This window comes from Artibeus jamaicensis, unplaced genomic scaffold, assembly GCF_021234435.1.
Source record: "Artibeus jamaicensis isolate MK-2021 breed Jamaican fruit bat unplaced genomic scaffold, CSHL_Jam_final scaffold_3307, whole genome shotgun sequence".
Classification (NCBI taxonomy): Eukaryota; Metazoa; Chordata; class Mammalia; order Chiroptera; family Phyllostomidae; genus Artibeus; species Artibeus jamaicensis.
The window spans coordinates 1,827,221-1,842,605 of record NW_026522040.1 but is presented as its reverse complement, the minus strand read 5'-3'; the positions used below and the strand labels follow the sequence as shown (position 1 = coordinate 1,842,605).

Genomic DNA, 15,385 nt, shown 5'->3' with positions numbered 1-15,385 from the left:
AGAGGGAAAGGAACCATTTGTTTTCTTTTTCCCTATAAAGTTTAATTCTCAACTTAAGAAAAACTTCTCTGGGGGGGGGGGGAGAACAATGGAAAGAGTTACACTGTTCATCTTTCCAACTTGGTAAGTCTTCCCTGTGGGAAGAAGACAATTTGTTTCCAGATCTGTCCCTACTGCTGCAGCCCGCATGATGGCGATGTGGACATGGGAACCACAGCAGACCTTCGGCGTCACTGACGGCAAACTTACTCTCCCGCAGGGGTTAGCGTGGAAGGAAAACAAGCCGTTGGAGCTTGGTCAAAACAACAACAACAATAACAACAACAACAACAACTCTCTAACTTGGGCCACCAACCACCTTTAAAAAATTTGGGGGACCTACTTAAAACAAACAAAAAACAACCTCCTAGGGGAAAAAAAACTTCTTATATCATGTACTTATGCAAAGTACAGACCCCGAATCTGTTCTGCCTCCCAGCTGAGATTCAGCAGCCCTGGCTTTGGGCGGAGTAATTAAATGAGCACACTTTTAAATCCTCCTTGGTCTTCCCCCTACAACCTGCAGCTCCTAGGAAACTCCTCTCCTGCTACTGACACAGTTATGAATGTGCTCTAACTGACCATACTGTATATGAAGCCAATAAAATATTAGTATATCTATTTGTAGCTGATCACAAAAAAAAAAATAAAGCAAAGCTAAATAGTAGTTATAAATGCTGAAAAGACATTTGGTAAATTTCAATTTTCACTTCCAATCTAAAGAAAAAAGCTCAGTAAATTACAGAAATAACAAGGTATATTCATATTGTTATTAAAAATATTTATCTTAAGTAAACGGCCAATGTCACACCTAAGAGCACTTAACACACTGGAGACACCCCTATGGAAGTAAAGGGGACACGGATGCTCCTCAGCGCCACTAACACCGTTCTTTCATTTTTAGCCCAGTGACTTCCAAACAGGAAGCAGTGGTGGTGGGAGAGCCAATACAATAAAACAGGAAAAAGACAAAAAAAAATCTTTCCTGAGACACACAAATTACTTAAGTAGAGAGGTATATATGCTAATAGTTGAGATGACGTGATGTTATAATTGTATAACATACATTCTTCTAAATTGGATTTATAAATGCAAGTATATCAATTTATAAATAGATTGGTCAACTTGTTGTGGAACATTAGATCTGTATACTGCACGTAAAATATTTAAGTATAACAATACAACATGGTAAACAGATATGACTTCACTATGTATAAACATTTTGTTCTTCATTGGATACATATTAAAATGACATAGCTTTCTGCCCTGGACGGGTAGCTCAGTTAGTTACAGTGTTGTCCCAACAGGCCAAATTTGCAGGTTCGGTTCCGGACTAGAGTACACAGGAGAATCAAACAATGAATGCATCAATAAGTGGAACAACAAACTGCCATTTCTCTCTCTCTCCCTTCCTTTCTAAAACATGAATAAATTAATAAGTAATTTTTAAAATAATTATAAAATAAGAAGCTCTTTTGTTTCTTACACTGGTAAATGTTCAGGAAAAAATACTCAAATGAAGGACACTCATAATTTTTGACTCAGCAGTTCTATGTCTAAGAACATCAAAGATATAATCAAAATATTTATATTAAAAATGGCCATCACAGTGTTATAAATAACAGCATCAAAATGAAAGTAACATACACCAGCAGAAGATTGGCTTAGTAAATTTGAAATACTCATATATAATGGATTACTACTCAGGCATAAAAAATTGTTTTCATGACAGGGATACTCTGATGATGGGTATTAAATGTTAAAAGGTAACAAACCAATGTATTTGATTTATATACATGCACTACTGGAAGGAAAAAGACTACAAGGAAATACTTCAAATCATTTTCAGTAAAAAATGTCTGAGTATTAAGAATACATACAATATTTACTTCTGTATGCTTTATCTATTTTTCTAATTTCCTTCAATAAAAACATATTACTTTTTATATTCAGGAAATATTAATAACAATTATTATCTAAAAAAGATAGTCTAAAATTTAAGTTTCTGCTCTAAATTTTCTTAAGGGCTATAAACCCAGAATATGATTTTAATTCAAATGACATTTTTAATGAGAACAATGATGTGTATAAACGTTAAAACGCATCTGAAATAAATTTTTACTACAATAATCACATTCTTATAAGAAGCACTGCAGAGTCAGCAGGCAGTGAAGTTAAGTAACAGCGTATGTTTCATAACAAACACAGAGGGGTAAAAAAAGTACAAAAAGATCAATGAAGAGTCAAAGATTATCAATCCAGAGAGATACCTTTTGGACTTGCCTTTTACTCTTGGTTTTGATATACCTCGTATACAAAATTCACATAGTTTATTACACAGTAATTTTACGTTTTACTCTGCGGCCTCTTCTACAGATATATTTATATAAACATGTACATGTGTTTATATAAACAAGAATTAAATTATTTATAAACAATCTTTACTATTAAAAGCAAAGAAACAAGGACTTGAAGACTTTAAATACAACTTTGAAGAAACTGACTCTTGACTAATAATCCATGTAGTTATTATCTGTATTTGTAAAATGGCCCTTACATTATTTTAGTCCTCAATAGACACTGAACTATACATATCAAACCCAGACATACAAAACATTACTTAGGCATATTTAACTTGGGAATAAATTTAGGAAAAAAAAAGAAAATTAACATCTAAATTAATTATAGTTATTAGCTTTAAGTGAATTCATTTTATAAAAGTTAAACTTACCAAACTTAGTAAGAATAAACACAGGTCCTTACTCATCAAACTGAAGGAACATCAGGACAGAGGAGTACAGCCCCCAAATTATTGTTTTTTACTAATCATACCATTTTCTGACAGGCGGTTACCAAATGCAATACAAGAACATAGTGCCAAGCATGAGACTTGGCATTTAAGACTATGAATCTGTTTAAATACTGACACAATACAGCTATGCACAAAAACAAACTCTCTTAAGATGATTAAGATTCTGAACAGGGGATGCCCTCTGCACCCAGAGCGTGTGGGACTTGGGTGACCCCGGAGACCAGGCAGCCATGAGGACCTGTGTCCCTAACACACAACACTTCAATACCTTCTTCTCCCTTTTAGTATTGTGTTCCCTTTAATACGTAAAGAGGAAAACCTCAATTAAGTGACAAGAGCCTTTTAATAATCAACATCCCTTAATTTACTTTTGATAATGTATTTATCAATGAGGCTGTTTCTAGGGCAAACCAATACAAATGGGAAGCTATCAAGAGGCTCATTTAAATTATCAACAGGGAACAGCAGGCAGCAAATATTCAAACCCCCAAATTTTGAGTCATCATTTCTTATTCTGTGATTCAACACACCAATTCTGCATAAATGATTGACATTGCAAGAAGGATTCTGTCTGAAATTGATGTAGAAGGAAAAGAGAAGGTGGACAGACATGAAGGCAAGGTGTCTGATTACACTAATTACACGAATATCGGTACTTACGTATCATACCTCTGCAGTGGGGTCACTTTGTTCTTATTCTTATCAACTGAACCCGTAGATAGTTGAAGAAAATTGGGGTTTAATTTATATAATTCTTGTAGTAGCTTCTGTTCATATTCTTGGTGTTTACCTGCCTAAATGAAAGAAGAAATTAAAACTGCAGTGAGGTTTCACAAAATGCCTGGTATAAAATATTGAATTACTTTCTGAATTATTAAAGATATCCTACATAAAACATGTCAGGGTTTTTTCATGTGACAGAAACCCACGAGGAGGATATCACAGAACTACTTCTAGACCAATGAACATTCTTCCAACAAAACAACTATACATGTGCATATATATATATATATATATATATATATATATTCCATTTATTAAGGCATTTCACCAACCACTTTATTGTGTAGAAAAGTATACTGAGACAATATTTTTGCTAGCTCAAAAAAACCTGCTTTTAAGTACCATCTTCATATAAAAATTATCATATGCCATTACTAAATTTTCTTAAGATCAATGAAAATCAATTTCTTTTTCTAGATTAAAATTTTTACGTTTCCATTTAACATTTAATGTATTTTAAGCTCTAAACCTGGGAGTGTCAATTTACTGCTAGTCACTTTGTTTTTGTAAATAAAGTTTTATTAGAACAGTCACATTCGTTTATGAACAATCATTCACAAATTGTCTGAGGTAGCTTTCATGTTACAACAGCAGTTGAGTAACTGCTGCAGAGACCATGTGGCCCAAAAAGCCTAAAATATTTACTAACTGGCCCTTTACAAAAAAAGTCTGGCAATCCCTGCTGTATACACAACAAAGAGAATTCTGCATTTACTGTAGTTAGCAGTTATATATCAAAAGTCAATGTCACAAATGTTATGGGAGAAATTAAGCAAAGACTGACTGTGGAAATTAGTCATAAGCAGAAATAAACTGATGCAATCACTCTGCATAACTTCTTTCTGTACGAATATCATGACTAGAATGGCAGTTTACTTACCTTCAGGACTGCTAGTTGTTTTAAAAGTGTGTCTAAATAGATGCGTTGGGAATCCGAAACCAAAACAGAACAGCTCAAAACGAAACAATAAAAACGAGCAAGAACAGGGCCCTATCATCTCATCTGGCACAACTGTCGCACACACGGCACAGTGCATCGTTCACAGTTCAGAGGGGGCTCTTGCCCATTTCAACTGGGTCTCTGAGAAGTTCACAGGGCACTGAATTTTGAGTTATACAGTAACAAAAAAAATAATCTGATTTTTGCCATGATATAATTTACTCCAATTTTTCAATTTTGAGAAAATATTTTAACAAAGAAACCCCTTTACAAAGTAAATTTAAACTCAGGTCAAAGAAAGCAAAATGAATTTCAGTCAACAATATGAAATAAAATTTTAATTACTAAGAAAAATTATAATTGGATGTGGGTTCTACAACTTTAACACATGAAAAGCCTTGAAAATTCTTTCTGTAATCAATACTTCAACAGTTATTATGGCTTTCATTAGCCACAAAGAGCTCAAGCTGATAATCGAATAATTCTATAGGGGCAGATCCTAAAACAGGTTAAATCCCATTATAAATTAAGTTCTAATGAACTGTCCATCCATTTTCTGTAAAAAAAAAATTCCCCAATTTTTCAATTACAGTTAACATACAATATTATAATAGTTTCAGGTGTCATCCATTTTCTTTTACTGTCCAATACTACTTAAAAATGAGGTAAACTGCAGCTCAGAAATTCTTCAACAGAGATTTTCATTAACAGTATCTGAGTAAACATACTCCCCGCCAGTCAAAATTCAGTTTGAAATTGTTAAAATTTCATCCAAGAAAGCTTTGTGGAAGGAAGGAAGGGAGGGAGGGAGGAAGGAAGGGAGGGGGGGAGGGAGGGAGGGAGGAAAAAGAAAAAGGAGAAAAGGGAAGGGAAAAGAAGGAGAAGAGTGAGGGAAGGGGAGGGGAAGGGGAAGGGAAGGAAAAAATAAATCAAAAGCACTTAGTGGATAACTAACAAATAAGTCATCCAACAATGATCATATTTTAACACTGCTTTTGGATCATAAAGACAACAATGTCAAGAAACTGTGATGTATTTATTATAATGGGATGTAATCTGTAATATCTCAAGGTCAAAAAAGGTATTATTTCATTTTGTTTAATAATCTGCTTTTAAAGGAGCCCCTGCTAGACTTTCTCTAGTTTGACCTGGAGAATAAAAGGTAGTAATCAATGCCCCCCACCTTCTAAATGAGAGGGATTCCTGCAAAAGTCCACAGCAACAATCTGAAGTCCTCATCTACAATAGGAAAGGACAGCATTGTGCTTTGGTATAATCCTCATTTAATATGCCGTATGGTCAACATTTTTACTTGTACAGACATATTTATACTACAAATTGAAAGGAGACAGACAGGAGAAGAGGAAATGTAAAAATGAACATAAAATAATAAGCCTTCGATTTACGATTTACAGGACCTTTCAAGGGGAGAATCACTTCATTAAAATGTGAGTTTACCAGCAACATCTGATGAAATATTACTTTCTAGCATGCTCCATAAAGAGTAGAGGTTGGCAGGGGTGTGGGGAACAAAACTCATAACTTTACTATCGCACTTAGCTGTCATTTTGCTGACATTCCCCTTAAAGTAGTGTATTTCCCAAAATGCTTTCCTCAGTCAATGAAGTTCCAACTGTACAGCCCCATCTTAGGTGTGCATTAGCATATTTAAGGCTCTGGGAAGTCCTGTTGGAAAGAAACCTATTTATCTTCATTCATCTAGCATTTTCAAACTTAGTGAACCAAAGACCTAGTCTTATTATAACAAGAGCCTGCAGAACTGACATTCCATGGAACACTGTTTAGAAGATGCTACTTTAAAAGTAATGCCAGTTTACAAAAATGAAATCCCTAATTTATTAGCTATTTTAACTTGTAAACAGGAGTCCTCCCCTTTTTCTGCAAATGTGAGAATTCATATCACTTTACTACCTGCATTTCCTCTTTTGTGAAACTGGCCGCCTCGTCCCCCAATTCATGTAGATACATGCAGTCAGGCTTCGGACACTGCATATTCTTTAAGAAGTAACTGCAGTATTTTGTTGTACCTAGAGATGCCTGCGGGGTGAAATGACACGACAATGAGAATTTCCACATTTTGTGCTTTCACTTCACCTAAAATGAGACACGGACACAACAAAACAACGAGTATGGCTGTGAGTACTAGAGAAATAAACCGTTACTAGCAAGACTTATTAAAGATGATGCTCATTTGAGAAAACTGAAAAACGAGTCTCAGTCTATGGTTTCTAGGACTTGAACATCCAAATGCTCTTCCCTTGTGATCATATGAGACAAAATTTGTTCCATATTGTAAGTAGTTAGGCACATAAGAAAGCAACTTCCTTTTTCTAATTATGCCATTCTTCCTCCATTTACATAAAGCTCGCTTGGTGGGACCCCTTCATTCAAACCTGCACTGATCAATGTCAAAATATTTCAGGAACAACAAATCAGAACCAATATCTATTTCTAACAAGAATAATAGATTGATTTTTATAGCATAAAATGTGTAAATATAGAAGATTTTAAATGATTATTCCCCCCTTAATGAAAGTGTGTATTCACACCTGACAAAATAGGACCCTACATAAGTCAGCAACAGACTAATCATCTGTCATAGGTTGGTATGGGTGCCTAAAAAGCAATCTTCAAAAAGACTCCCTTCAAAAGCAACATGTAACTTCCAGGAGGGGTGACTCGGCCTCCCTCCCCTCAGCACCCGCTATGGAAACCTGTGTCTTCCCTGAATTCACAGTGGTAAGACCCCTGAATTCCTTGTACATTTACTCCCTCCTGCCTACCCCTCCCAGCAGCAGGTCTTTGTTTCTGTCCCCCTTTCTGATCCATGTGCATCACATTATGTGAAACATCATCTGCCTGAAAATAGACCTTGTGTGGATTATCGGAGGGAAAATATATAAATACTGGGTACTCCTCTACTTACTGCACTTTCCCTTCCCCTTTAAAAAAGCCAGGAGGACCGCGTTACCTTAAGCGTTCTGCCGTCTACCACCACATTGTTGACACACTGTATGGCTCTGAGAGCATCTTCTGACCGGATGTAGGTGACGTAAGCACTGGCACTGGGACCCTAAAGTGAAAACGTGCTGTTATTATAGTTGCAAATTCAGCAAAACATTTAAAAAGACTTCTCTTGCTACTTGCCTAGGAAATTCTAAAAGCACTTACTACTACTATCATTAATAATAATCACAATAATTAGAAGTTGTAGTAGCTTTAATTAAACCACAGACTAACTCATTTTAAATCAATCATACTTAATAAATTTTATCTGTTTTTCAGTAGACTAAAATAAGTATGAATGAAATATCTTGAGAATGGCAGTTATTCTTTTAAAGTCATTTGACAAGCTCATCAAGGTTACAAAAGGCAAGCTTTGAAAATTAGATTTTAAAAGGTAAGATCTGAAGACACTGTGTCAAATTATATTCTCCCCCAAAATAAATAAATGCACTTTGTAAGAATAGTCTATCTGCTAATACTAGTGTGACAAAGATGCTCTACTGTAAGTATCCAATATCTGAAAATATTAACTAGAAATCATTATCTATTAGACTAATTAATAATAGATTCAACTTCACCTCCCCTTCAAACCATCACTAAATTTTTGTTTCCTATTTCCCTCTTACAACTATCAATTCACCATTAAGTCCTGGAAGAGTCCAAGGAACACCAAAAATATCCCCACCCCACTGACAGAGGTCGCTATGCTACTTAAGTCCTTGACCCTAAAGCTCTCTAATCACAGAAAATAAATTTTCCTTCTGAACAGCCCACGTCCAACCCAGACCATAGGGAGGCAAAGCAAAAACCCCTATAACTTGTTACCTGTGAGCCTGCATATGATGTGCTGTTGTTGATGACAACTTTATGTATTTTACCAAACTTCCCAAAATATTCTGGTCGTTTTAAAACCTATAAAAGAAGAAGAAATAAGATACAAACTGCCCCATTTGCATCAACTTTATCCTTTTCAGTGAAAACAAAATAACTTCTATCGTTTTCAAGTCAATGTGACTATTTTCCTAGTTACACTCTGTGTGGTTGCCCAGCACAAAGTCATCAGCAAAGCCTAACAGCTGTTTTTAGTGACCCGCGAATAGAGACTGAGACTCACTGCATTTGGAATTTTCTACTATATTCTAATTTCTGCACCAAAACTCTATGGGATCTTATGCTTACAATATTCTTAAACACAAAACAGATCAAATATCCTGACCATATTTTCATTAATAAATAATCCCTGTAAGAAATTACTTCTCAAAATGATGACCAAGATTATGTATTAAAGACAGAAATAAAAATTCAAAGCCCTAAGTAGAAACAGTCCTCACTCATAAATCTATTGCTCAGTCTCCACTACAGGCGGGCACCGAGTGCACACCTGAGCACCATGTGGTGAGTGCGAATTCATGTGATCCTGAAGAGCAAGCAGTCAGTGTTAAAAAAGAAGAAGAAGCTACGCAGGTAGAAATGTGTGTGATTAACAGTTAGTGAGGCCTTCCCCACCCTACCCCCAGAGCATGCTTAATGAATAATACAGAATAAAGAAGTATTTTAACAATCTATTGTATATATTAAAGCATTGTTTATGAACTACAAATTCCAAATATAGTAAGAGAATGCTCCTCATTTATCAATGCTTTATGATCTATCACTTTATTTGTGTATAAATATTTATTTAGTTTCCTTATTGTCAATAGATATTACCATTTTTTCAACTCTGTAAATTTTTTTTTTTACCTCTCTATTCCTGGTAAATAATGTATGTGAAACATACAGATGTGAAACAAACATACACTCCTTACTCTATTAAGTTACTTTTCCATGGTTACTTCCCCTCATACTTGTGGATCACCTTATGTGCTCATTTAGCTTCTCTTAAAAACTTGCTAATTGTGTGTGAGGATATTATAAAGTGTTTTGGGAAGAATACTCTGCATACACTTGACAGGTATACGCAGAAAGCTTCCTTTGAAAGAGAGCCTGCTGTTTGGAGAGATTGTAGGAACAGTAGGTCTACAGGTAAATTTTAGAAAAAGAGCCCTGGCTGGGTGGCTCAGTTGGCTGGAGCATTATCCCGTACACCATGGGTCAGATCCCTGGTTAGGTCAAATGCCTACACTGCAGGTTCAATCCCCAGCGGAGGCACATATGGGAGGCAACAGATCAATGTGTGTGTCTCTCTCTCTCCCTTCCTCTCTCAAATCAATAAACTTATCCTCAGGTGAGGATTTAAGGGAAATTTTAGGAAAAGAACAGAATGTATGTAATTTTGACGAAGTTGCAAATTATGGTAGAGGTGTTTGTGTTAAGGTACTTACTGGCAAATTATCCAAGTTTAGGTATGTTCTGTATTAGGCAGAATGAAAGCTTTGTGAAATAGTCTATGACCGGAGTATTATTAATTCTTAACAGTTTGCAACTCAATACACAGTTGACCCCCAAACAAAGTGGTTTGAATTGTGTAGGTCAACTTATATACAATTTTTTTTCAGTAAATATATTGAAAAAAATTTTGGAGATTAGCAACAATCTGAAAAAATCTCACAGATAAACTATGTAGCCTAGAAATATAAAAAAAAATATTAAGACCTGGCTGGTGTAGCTCAGTGGATTCAGCGCGGGCTGCAAACCAAAGGGTCGCTGGTTCGATTCCCAGTCAGGGCACATGCCTAGGTTGCAGGTCAGGTCCCCAGTGGGGGCCTCATGAGAGGCAACCACACACTGATATTTCTCTAACTCTCTTTCTCCTTCCCTTCCCCTCTTTCTAAAAATAAATAAATAAAATCTTTAAAAAATTAAGAGTTAGGTATACCATGAATAAATAAAACATATGTAGATACCAATTTATTTTATTATTTCCTACCATAAAATATACACAAATCTAATGTAAAAACTTTAACATTTTCAAAACTTACACAAACACAGACATACATAGTACTATACAGGTGGAAGATGCAATATTAAATCCAAACTGCATAAAATTAACTGCAGTATATACTGTGCTACTGTAATAATGTCAGAGTCACCTCCTGTTGCTACTGCAAACAGCTCAAGTATTACAAGTATCTGCTTAATATGCCATGTGATGCTAATCATCTCCATGTGAACAGCTGTCTTGCGGTACACTGGGTAGGTAGCACAGTACAAAGTGAACTCTCAAGGTTCTCGTGTATTCTTGCTGCATTTAGTGCAATACCATAAACCTCAGGTAACACCAGGGCACCCATATGAAGTGTCACTAGAGATGCTGGAAGTGTTCCCAAGAAGCAAAGTCATGACATTACGAGAAAAGGCTGAATGGCTTGATGTGTCTCACAGAGTGAAGAATGCAGCAGCGGAAGCTGCCATTTTGAGATAAATTAATCCACAGTTAAGAACCATGTAAAAAAAGGAAATCTGTGAAGCCCTTGCTGCAGCTACAACAGCATTTGTGAAAACCTGGGACTTCTGAAAAATACCTTTTTGTCGCATATTAAAAATGCACCTTTTATGGGAGTACAGGATTGCTATAAGAAAGGCATACCTATAGACTCTAATATGATTCAAGAAAAATGCAAAGTCGTTATATGACAAATTAAAGCAAAAGGAAGGTGAATAAGATAAAGAATTTAATGCCAACAAAGGATGGTTTGATAATTTTAGAAAGAGGTTTGGCTTAAAAAAATGTCAAGATAATAGAAGCAGCTTCTGCCAACCAAAAAGCAGGAGACAAATTCCCAGACGCCATTAATAAAATCACGAGGAGGAAGGATATCCGCCTGAACAGGATTTTAATATAGACAATAGTGCCCTATCTGGGAAAAAATATGCCACGACAGACATTTATTAGTAAAGCAGAGAGGTGAGCACCAGGATTTAAGGTAGGACGTGAAAGGCTAACTGCACTGTTTTATACAAAGTCAGTTGGATCTATTATTAAGAATGCTTTTATCTTAAAAAACCGCTCACCCCTGAACCTTGAAGAAAAAAGATAAACACCAGCTGCCATTCACTTAGTTGTGGTGACAAGTGACAAGGCCTGAACTACAAGAACCCCTTTTCTGGACTGGTTCCACTGGTGCTTTGTCCCTGAAGTCAGGAAGTACTGTACCTTGCCTGTGAGGGACTGCCTTTTAAAGTTCTTTGATACTGAACAATGTCCCTGGCCACCCAGAACCCTATCAGTTGAACAATGAAGACGTCAAAGTGGTCTACTTGCCTGCAAGCACAATGTCCCTTAACTCATCCTCTAGATCAGGAGACACAAGGATCTTTAAGGGTCATCACACATAGGGCTCGCTGGAAAGGGCTGCCAACGCTGTGGAAGGGGACCCTGATAGAGAGCGTATCACGAGAGGCTGGAAGGTCACCCCACTGACGATGCATCGCTGTTGTAGAAACAGCTGTAGAGGCATCAAACCTGAAACAATAACTTCCTGCTGGAAAAAAACTGCCTAGATGTCGTACATGACTGCGCGGGTTTTATGACAGCGCTGATGAAGGAACTCATTAAAGAGGTTGTGGATATGGCAAAAAAGGTGAGGGGAGAGGGCTTCAAGATATGGACCTTGAAGAAATTCACCAGCTATCAGAAGAATTAACATAGACGACCTGCTGGAGACTAGTTAGAATGCAGGTTTGGGTGCAGCAGTTCTGAGGCAGGGCCTGAGAGTACCCATCAATAAACTGCCAGGAGATGGTGATGCTACCGGCCCTTAAGTAGCAAGGTTCTAGAGTAGCAGTACCCAAGAATTTGTAATTAGAAAGTGTTCTTATGAGGACTTTTATTTCTCCTTTACATTTTTTGCAAATTACCTATGTAGACAGATTATATTATGAAGAGAGCATTTTGTGAAAGTGAAAAGGGTACTAGTTTTTAAAAAGTGGGTGCTATGTCTGATAAGGTTAAAAACCACTGAATTATGAAAAGTTTCTGGCCAAATTTTGGGTATAGCACCTTTATAACAATGTAAGATTTGCATATAATTACACTGACCGGTCACACTGCAGCCAGAATGACATTTTCAAAGTACAAACCCAGCCATGTCACTCTGTTCTTAAGAACATTAAAAGCTTCCCAGTGCCTTGAAGATCAAGTGCAAACTCCTTAACATGGTTAGAAAGCCCTTTATAATCCATTATCACTCACCTCACCAGCCTCCTCTCTCACTGCACTCTTACCAGCCAAACAAATCACTTGCAGACCAGGCTCTCTCTCATCTAGAAGCATCTGTATAGTTCCTATGCCAGAAGTACTTCACCGGAAAAACAGCATAGGGATACACACCTCCCGCCTAAAGGTCAGGTGCTACCTCTTGTGCCTCCACAGCGTACACCACTTCTCATATAGCACCGTGACTTTTTTAAACAGGCAGGCACTACCATCTCATGGGTTTGCGTTCAGCACCCTACAGAGTGCCTGGAACACTTTAGGTACTCAATAAATGTCTACTGAAAAAGTAAACTATCTTTGCAGTAAACAAAAAGAATTACATGGACACAGAATACCAGCAGGCCTCGGTGTATCAGCAAATGGCCTCTGGCCAAGAAGAAATGGCCTGCCCCAGTAAGAGAAATTCAAATAATTTAAACTTAAACTTTTTATATTAAGTCAAACACTACAGAGTCTGCCTGAAGATAACAGTCAACTAGCAAAATATTATTGGAGTGAATAAAGAAAGTATGGGGAGTAGGCTGAGCGTGCTGCTTATCAACATTTCATCCATATATTCAATGTTAAATATTTACTTCACAGTGAGCCACGTTTCATACTAACAGAGAATACAAAAGGTTATGGGCAGAATTATAAGTGCCCGACAGCATACCTAATATGTGAGTATCTTCTTCAGAACCACAGTCAAGTGTTCATGAACATGATGACAGAGAAAATCAAACAGTAAGCAGATGGAAGCATGGATGGATAAACAGATGATGGATGGATGCATAAATGGATGCATGGCAGAACAATCTTTAGTGTAAAATACACTGAAACAGGAGCCTTAGGATAGGGTATGTGGGGGTGTGGCTGGGAGGTTTTCCTAAGTCTGGCTATGCTATAAAATAGCTGTGTGATCACACACAAGCCACTCAACTTCCCCATACCTCCATTTCTCATTTGTAAATGAAATGGCTGTGTCTTCAATGTCTTTTAGTTCCTCTAACAATCTGCTCTCTCAGGCCACCACGTGGCTGGGACTCACCTGCCCTTATCTGCTGCCTAACCAATCTCTAATTCTGAATCATCTTCTCCTCAGAGAAGCTTTCTGTGGCCCTCTATACATTAAACTCCCCATTATTATGTGTTCACAAATAGGCCTGCAGTTCCCTGTTATCAATGCTCAGTTCTTATAATTTAAGAACTTATAAGTTCTTAAATTTTGTCTTCCCCACGAATCCATAAGCTTGTCAAGGGATAAGACTGTGACTGGCTTGCTAAATTACTTTATCCCCAACACCAAAATACCGAACACATGGATAAGTATTCAGAAGTTAATTTACCAAGTGAATAAATTAGGTTCCAACAAATCTGAAATTTTATAACTTAAGAAGATGATCATTACCTCTAATCATTATCTCTAATTACTATATAGCTTTTTTTACCAATATACCAGATAGCTTTTTTACCTCTAATTACCAATAGCTTTTCTATTGTTCAATAAATGATATATTTGACAATCTTTGTATGAAATTTTCTGGTATACAAAAATATTTTCAAAATAAGTTTTAAATTTTCCTAAACTCTCCTGTTTTGTTAATCACCCAAAGATAAGTAAATAATAAGGATCTCCTTTGACTTGAAAGTTACACTAACAATTTGAAATTTTGAGTTTTCTTATGAAATCAACTAAGTCTTCTGAACGGAAAAGACTGTATAGACAAACTAAGACAAGTTTTAAAGGTATTATTATTTAGAAGTGGTAGGATCTAATAAATAAAACACCGGTCTCTGGTCTTCCTCTACTTTAAGAGAAATAAGAGAAAAACCAACACTTAGAAAATTCATTGTCCTGTTACCAAGCAACAATTATTTTAAAGCATAAACTAGTAAGGTAGTTTTTAATGTACACTGAAACTCCTCTTAAACTGTTCTTTCTCACTGGTCACCACCTAGATTAATTTCTTTCTGCATATTACTTCTTCCGATTAGTCATTCTGGAGTTATGTCATTAATGGAAGTAAGAAATTTCTGTAAGCGCAGTGATCCTCCCTTATCTGCACCTAGTTTCCCTTCAGCTTCAGATACCCCCGGTGAACTGTGGTCCGAAAATACTAAATTTCCCCAGCCACTGACATCATCTGCTTCTGACATCCAACCATCGACATCAACAAGATTCAGTGATCCAGAACCACCTGAAGCAGATGATGTTCCTTCTGACGTGTCATCCAAACGTCAATAGTAGTCTACTGCCTCCTCATTCACCTCACTTGGCCTCATCACGTACGCATTTCACCACCTCGCATCTCTCATTTGCATTTGGACAAATGCAGGTATAGAGTCTAATCAATAAGATTAGGAATGAAAGAAGGCATGTAAATAAACTTGCAGTGCAAGAGTGTCCTCTGGTTAGGGAAAAAAGGCAGAACTGAATGACAGACAGATAGACAGACAGACAGACAGGCAGGCAGGTAGACAGATAGGCAGATAGATAAAGGGAGCTGCAGACAGAGGAAGTGATGAAACGCTGTGGCGGTGGTCAGGGAAACAGTCATGGGTGAAGTCACACTGCGACTGCCTGGGGAGTTGGGTACTAGCTTAGGAAAAGGAAGAGCTGGCTGCCGAGGATGAATCATAGGTCTAAAAT

At 36.8% G+C, this 15,385-nt stretch overlaps 1 protein-coding gene across 6 annotated transcripts in view; it reads right to left on the bottom strand.

The window, feature by feature from the left end:
- CNOT4 (CCR4-NOT transcription complex subunit 4) overlaps positions 1 to 15,385 on the bottom strand; it is a 141,119-nt gene that overhangs the window by 47,647 nt on the left and 78,087 nt on the right. For 3 of the 6 annotated variants that reach the window (XM_037165871.2, XM_037165873.2, XM_037165875.2), the window contains exons 4-7: positions 8,427 to 8,513; positions 7,567 to 7,668; positions 6,507 to 6,632; positions 3,512 to 3,645 (exon numbers count right to left, since the gene is read on the bottom strand). In XM_037165871.2, coding sequence (XP_037021766.1) covers positions 3,512 to 3,645; positions 6,507 to 6,632; positions 7,567 to 7,668; positions 8,427 to 8,513 — 449 coding nt within the window. The remainder of the gene's footprint in view (positions 1 to 3,511; positions 3,646 to 6,506; positions 6,633 to 7,566; positions 7,669 to 8,426; positions 8,514 to 15,385) is intronic. The other 3 variants (XM_037165872.2, XM_037165874.2, XM_037165876.2) reach the window with 1 other exon arrangement.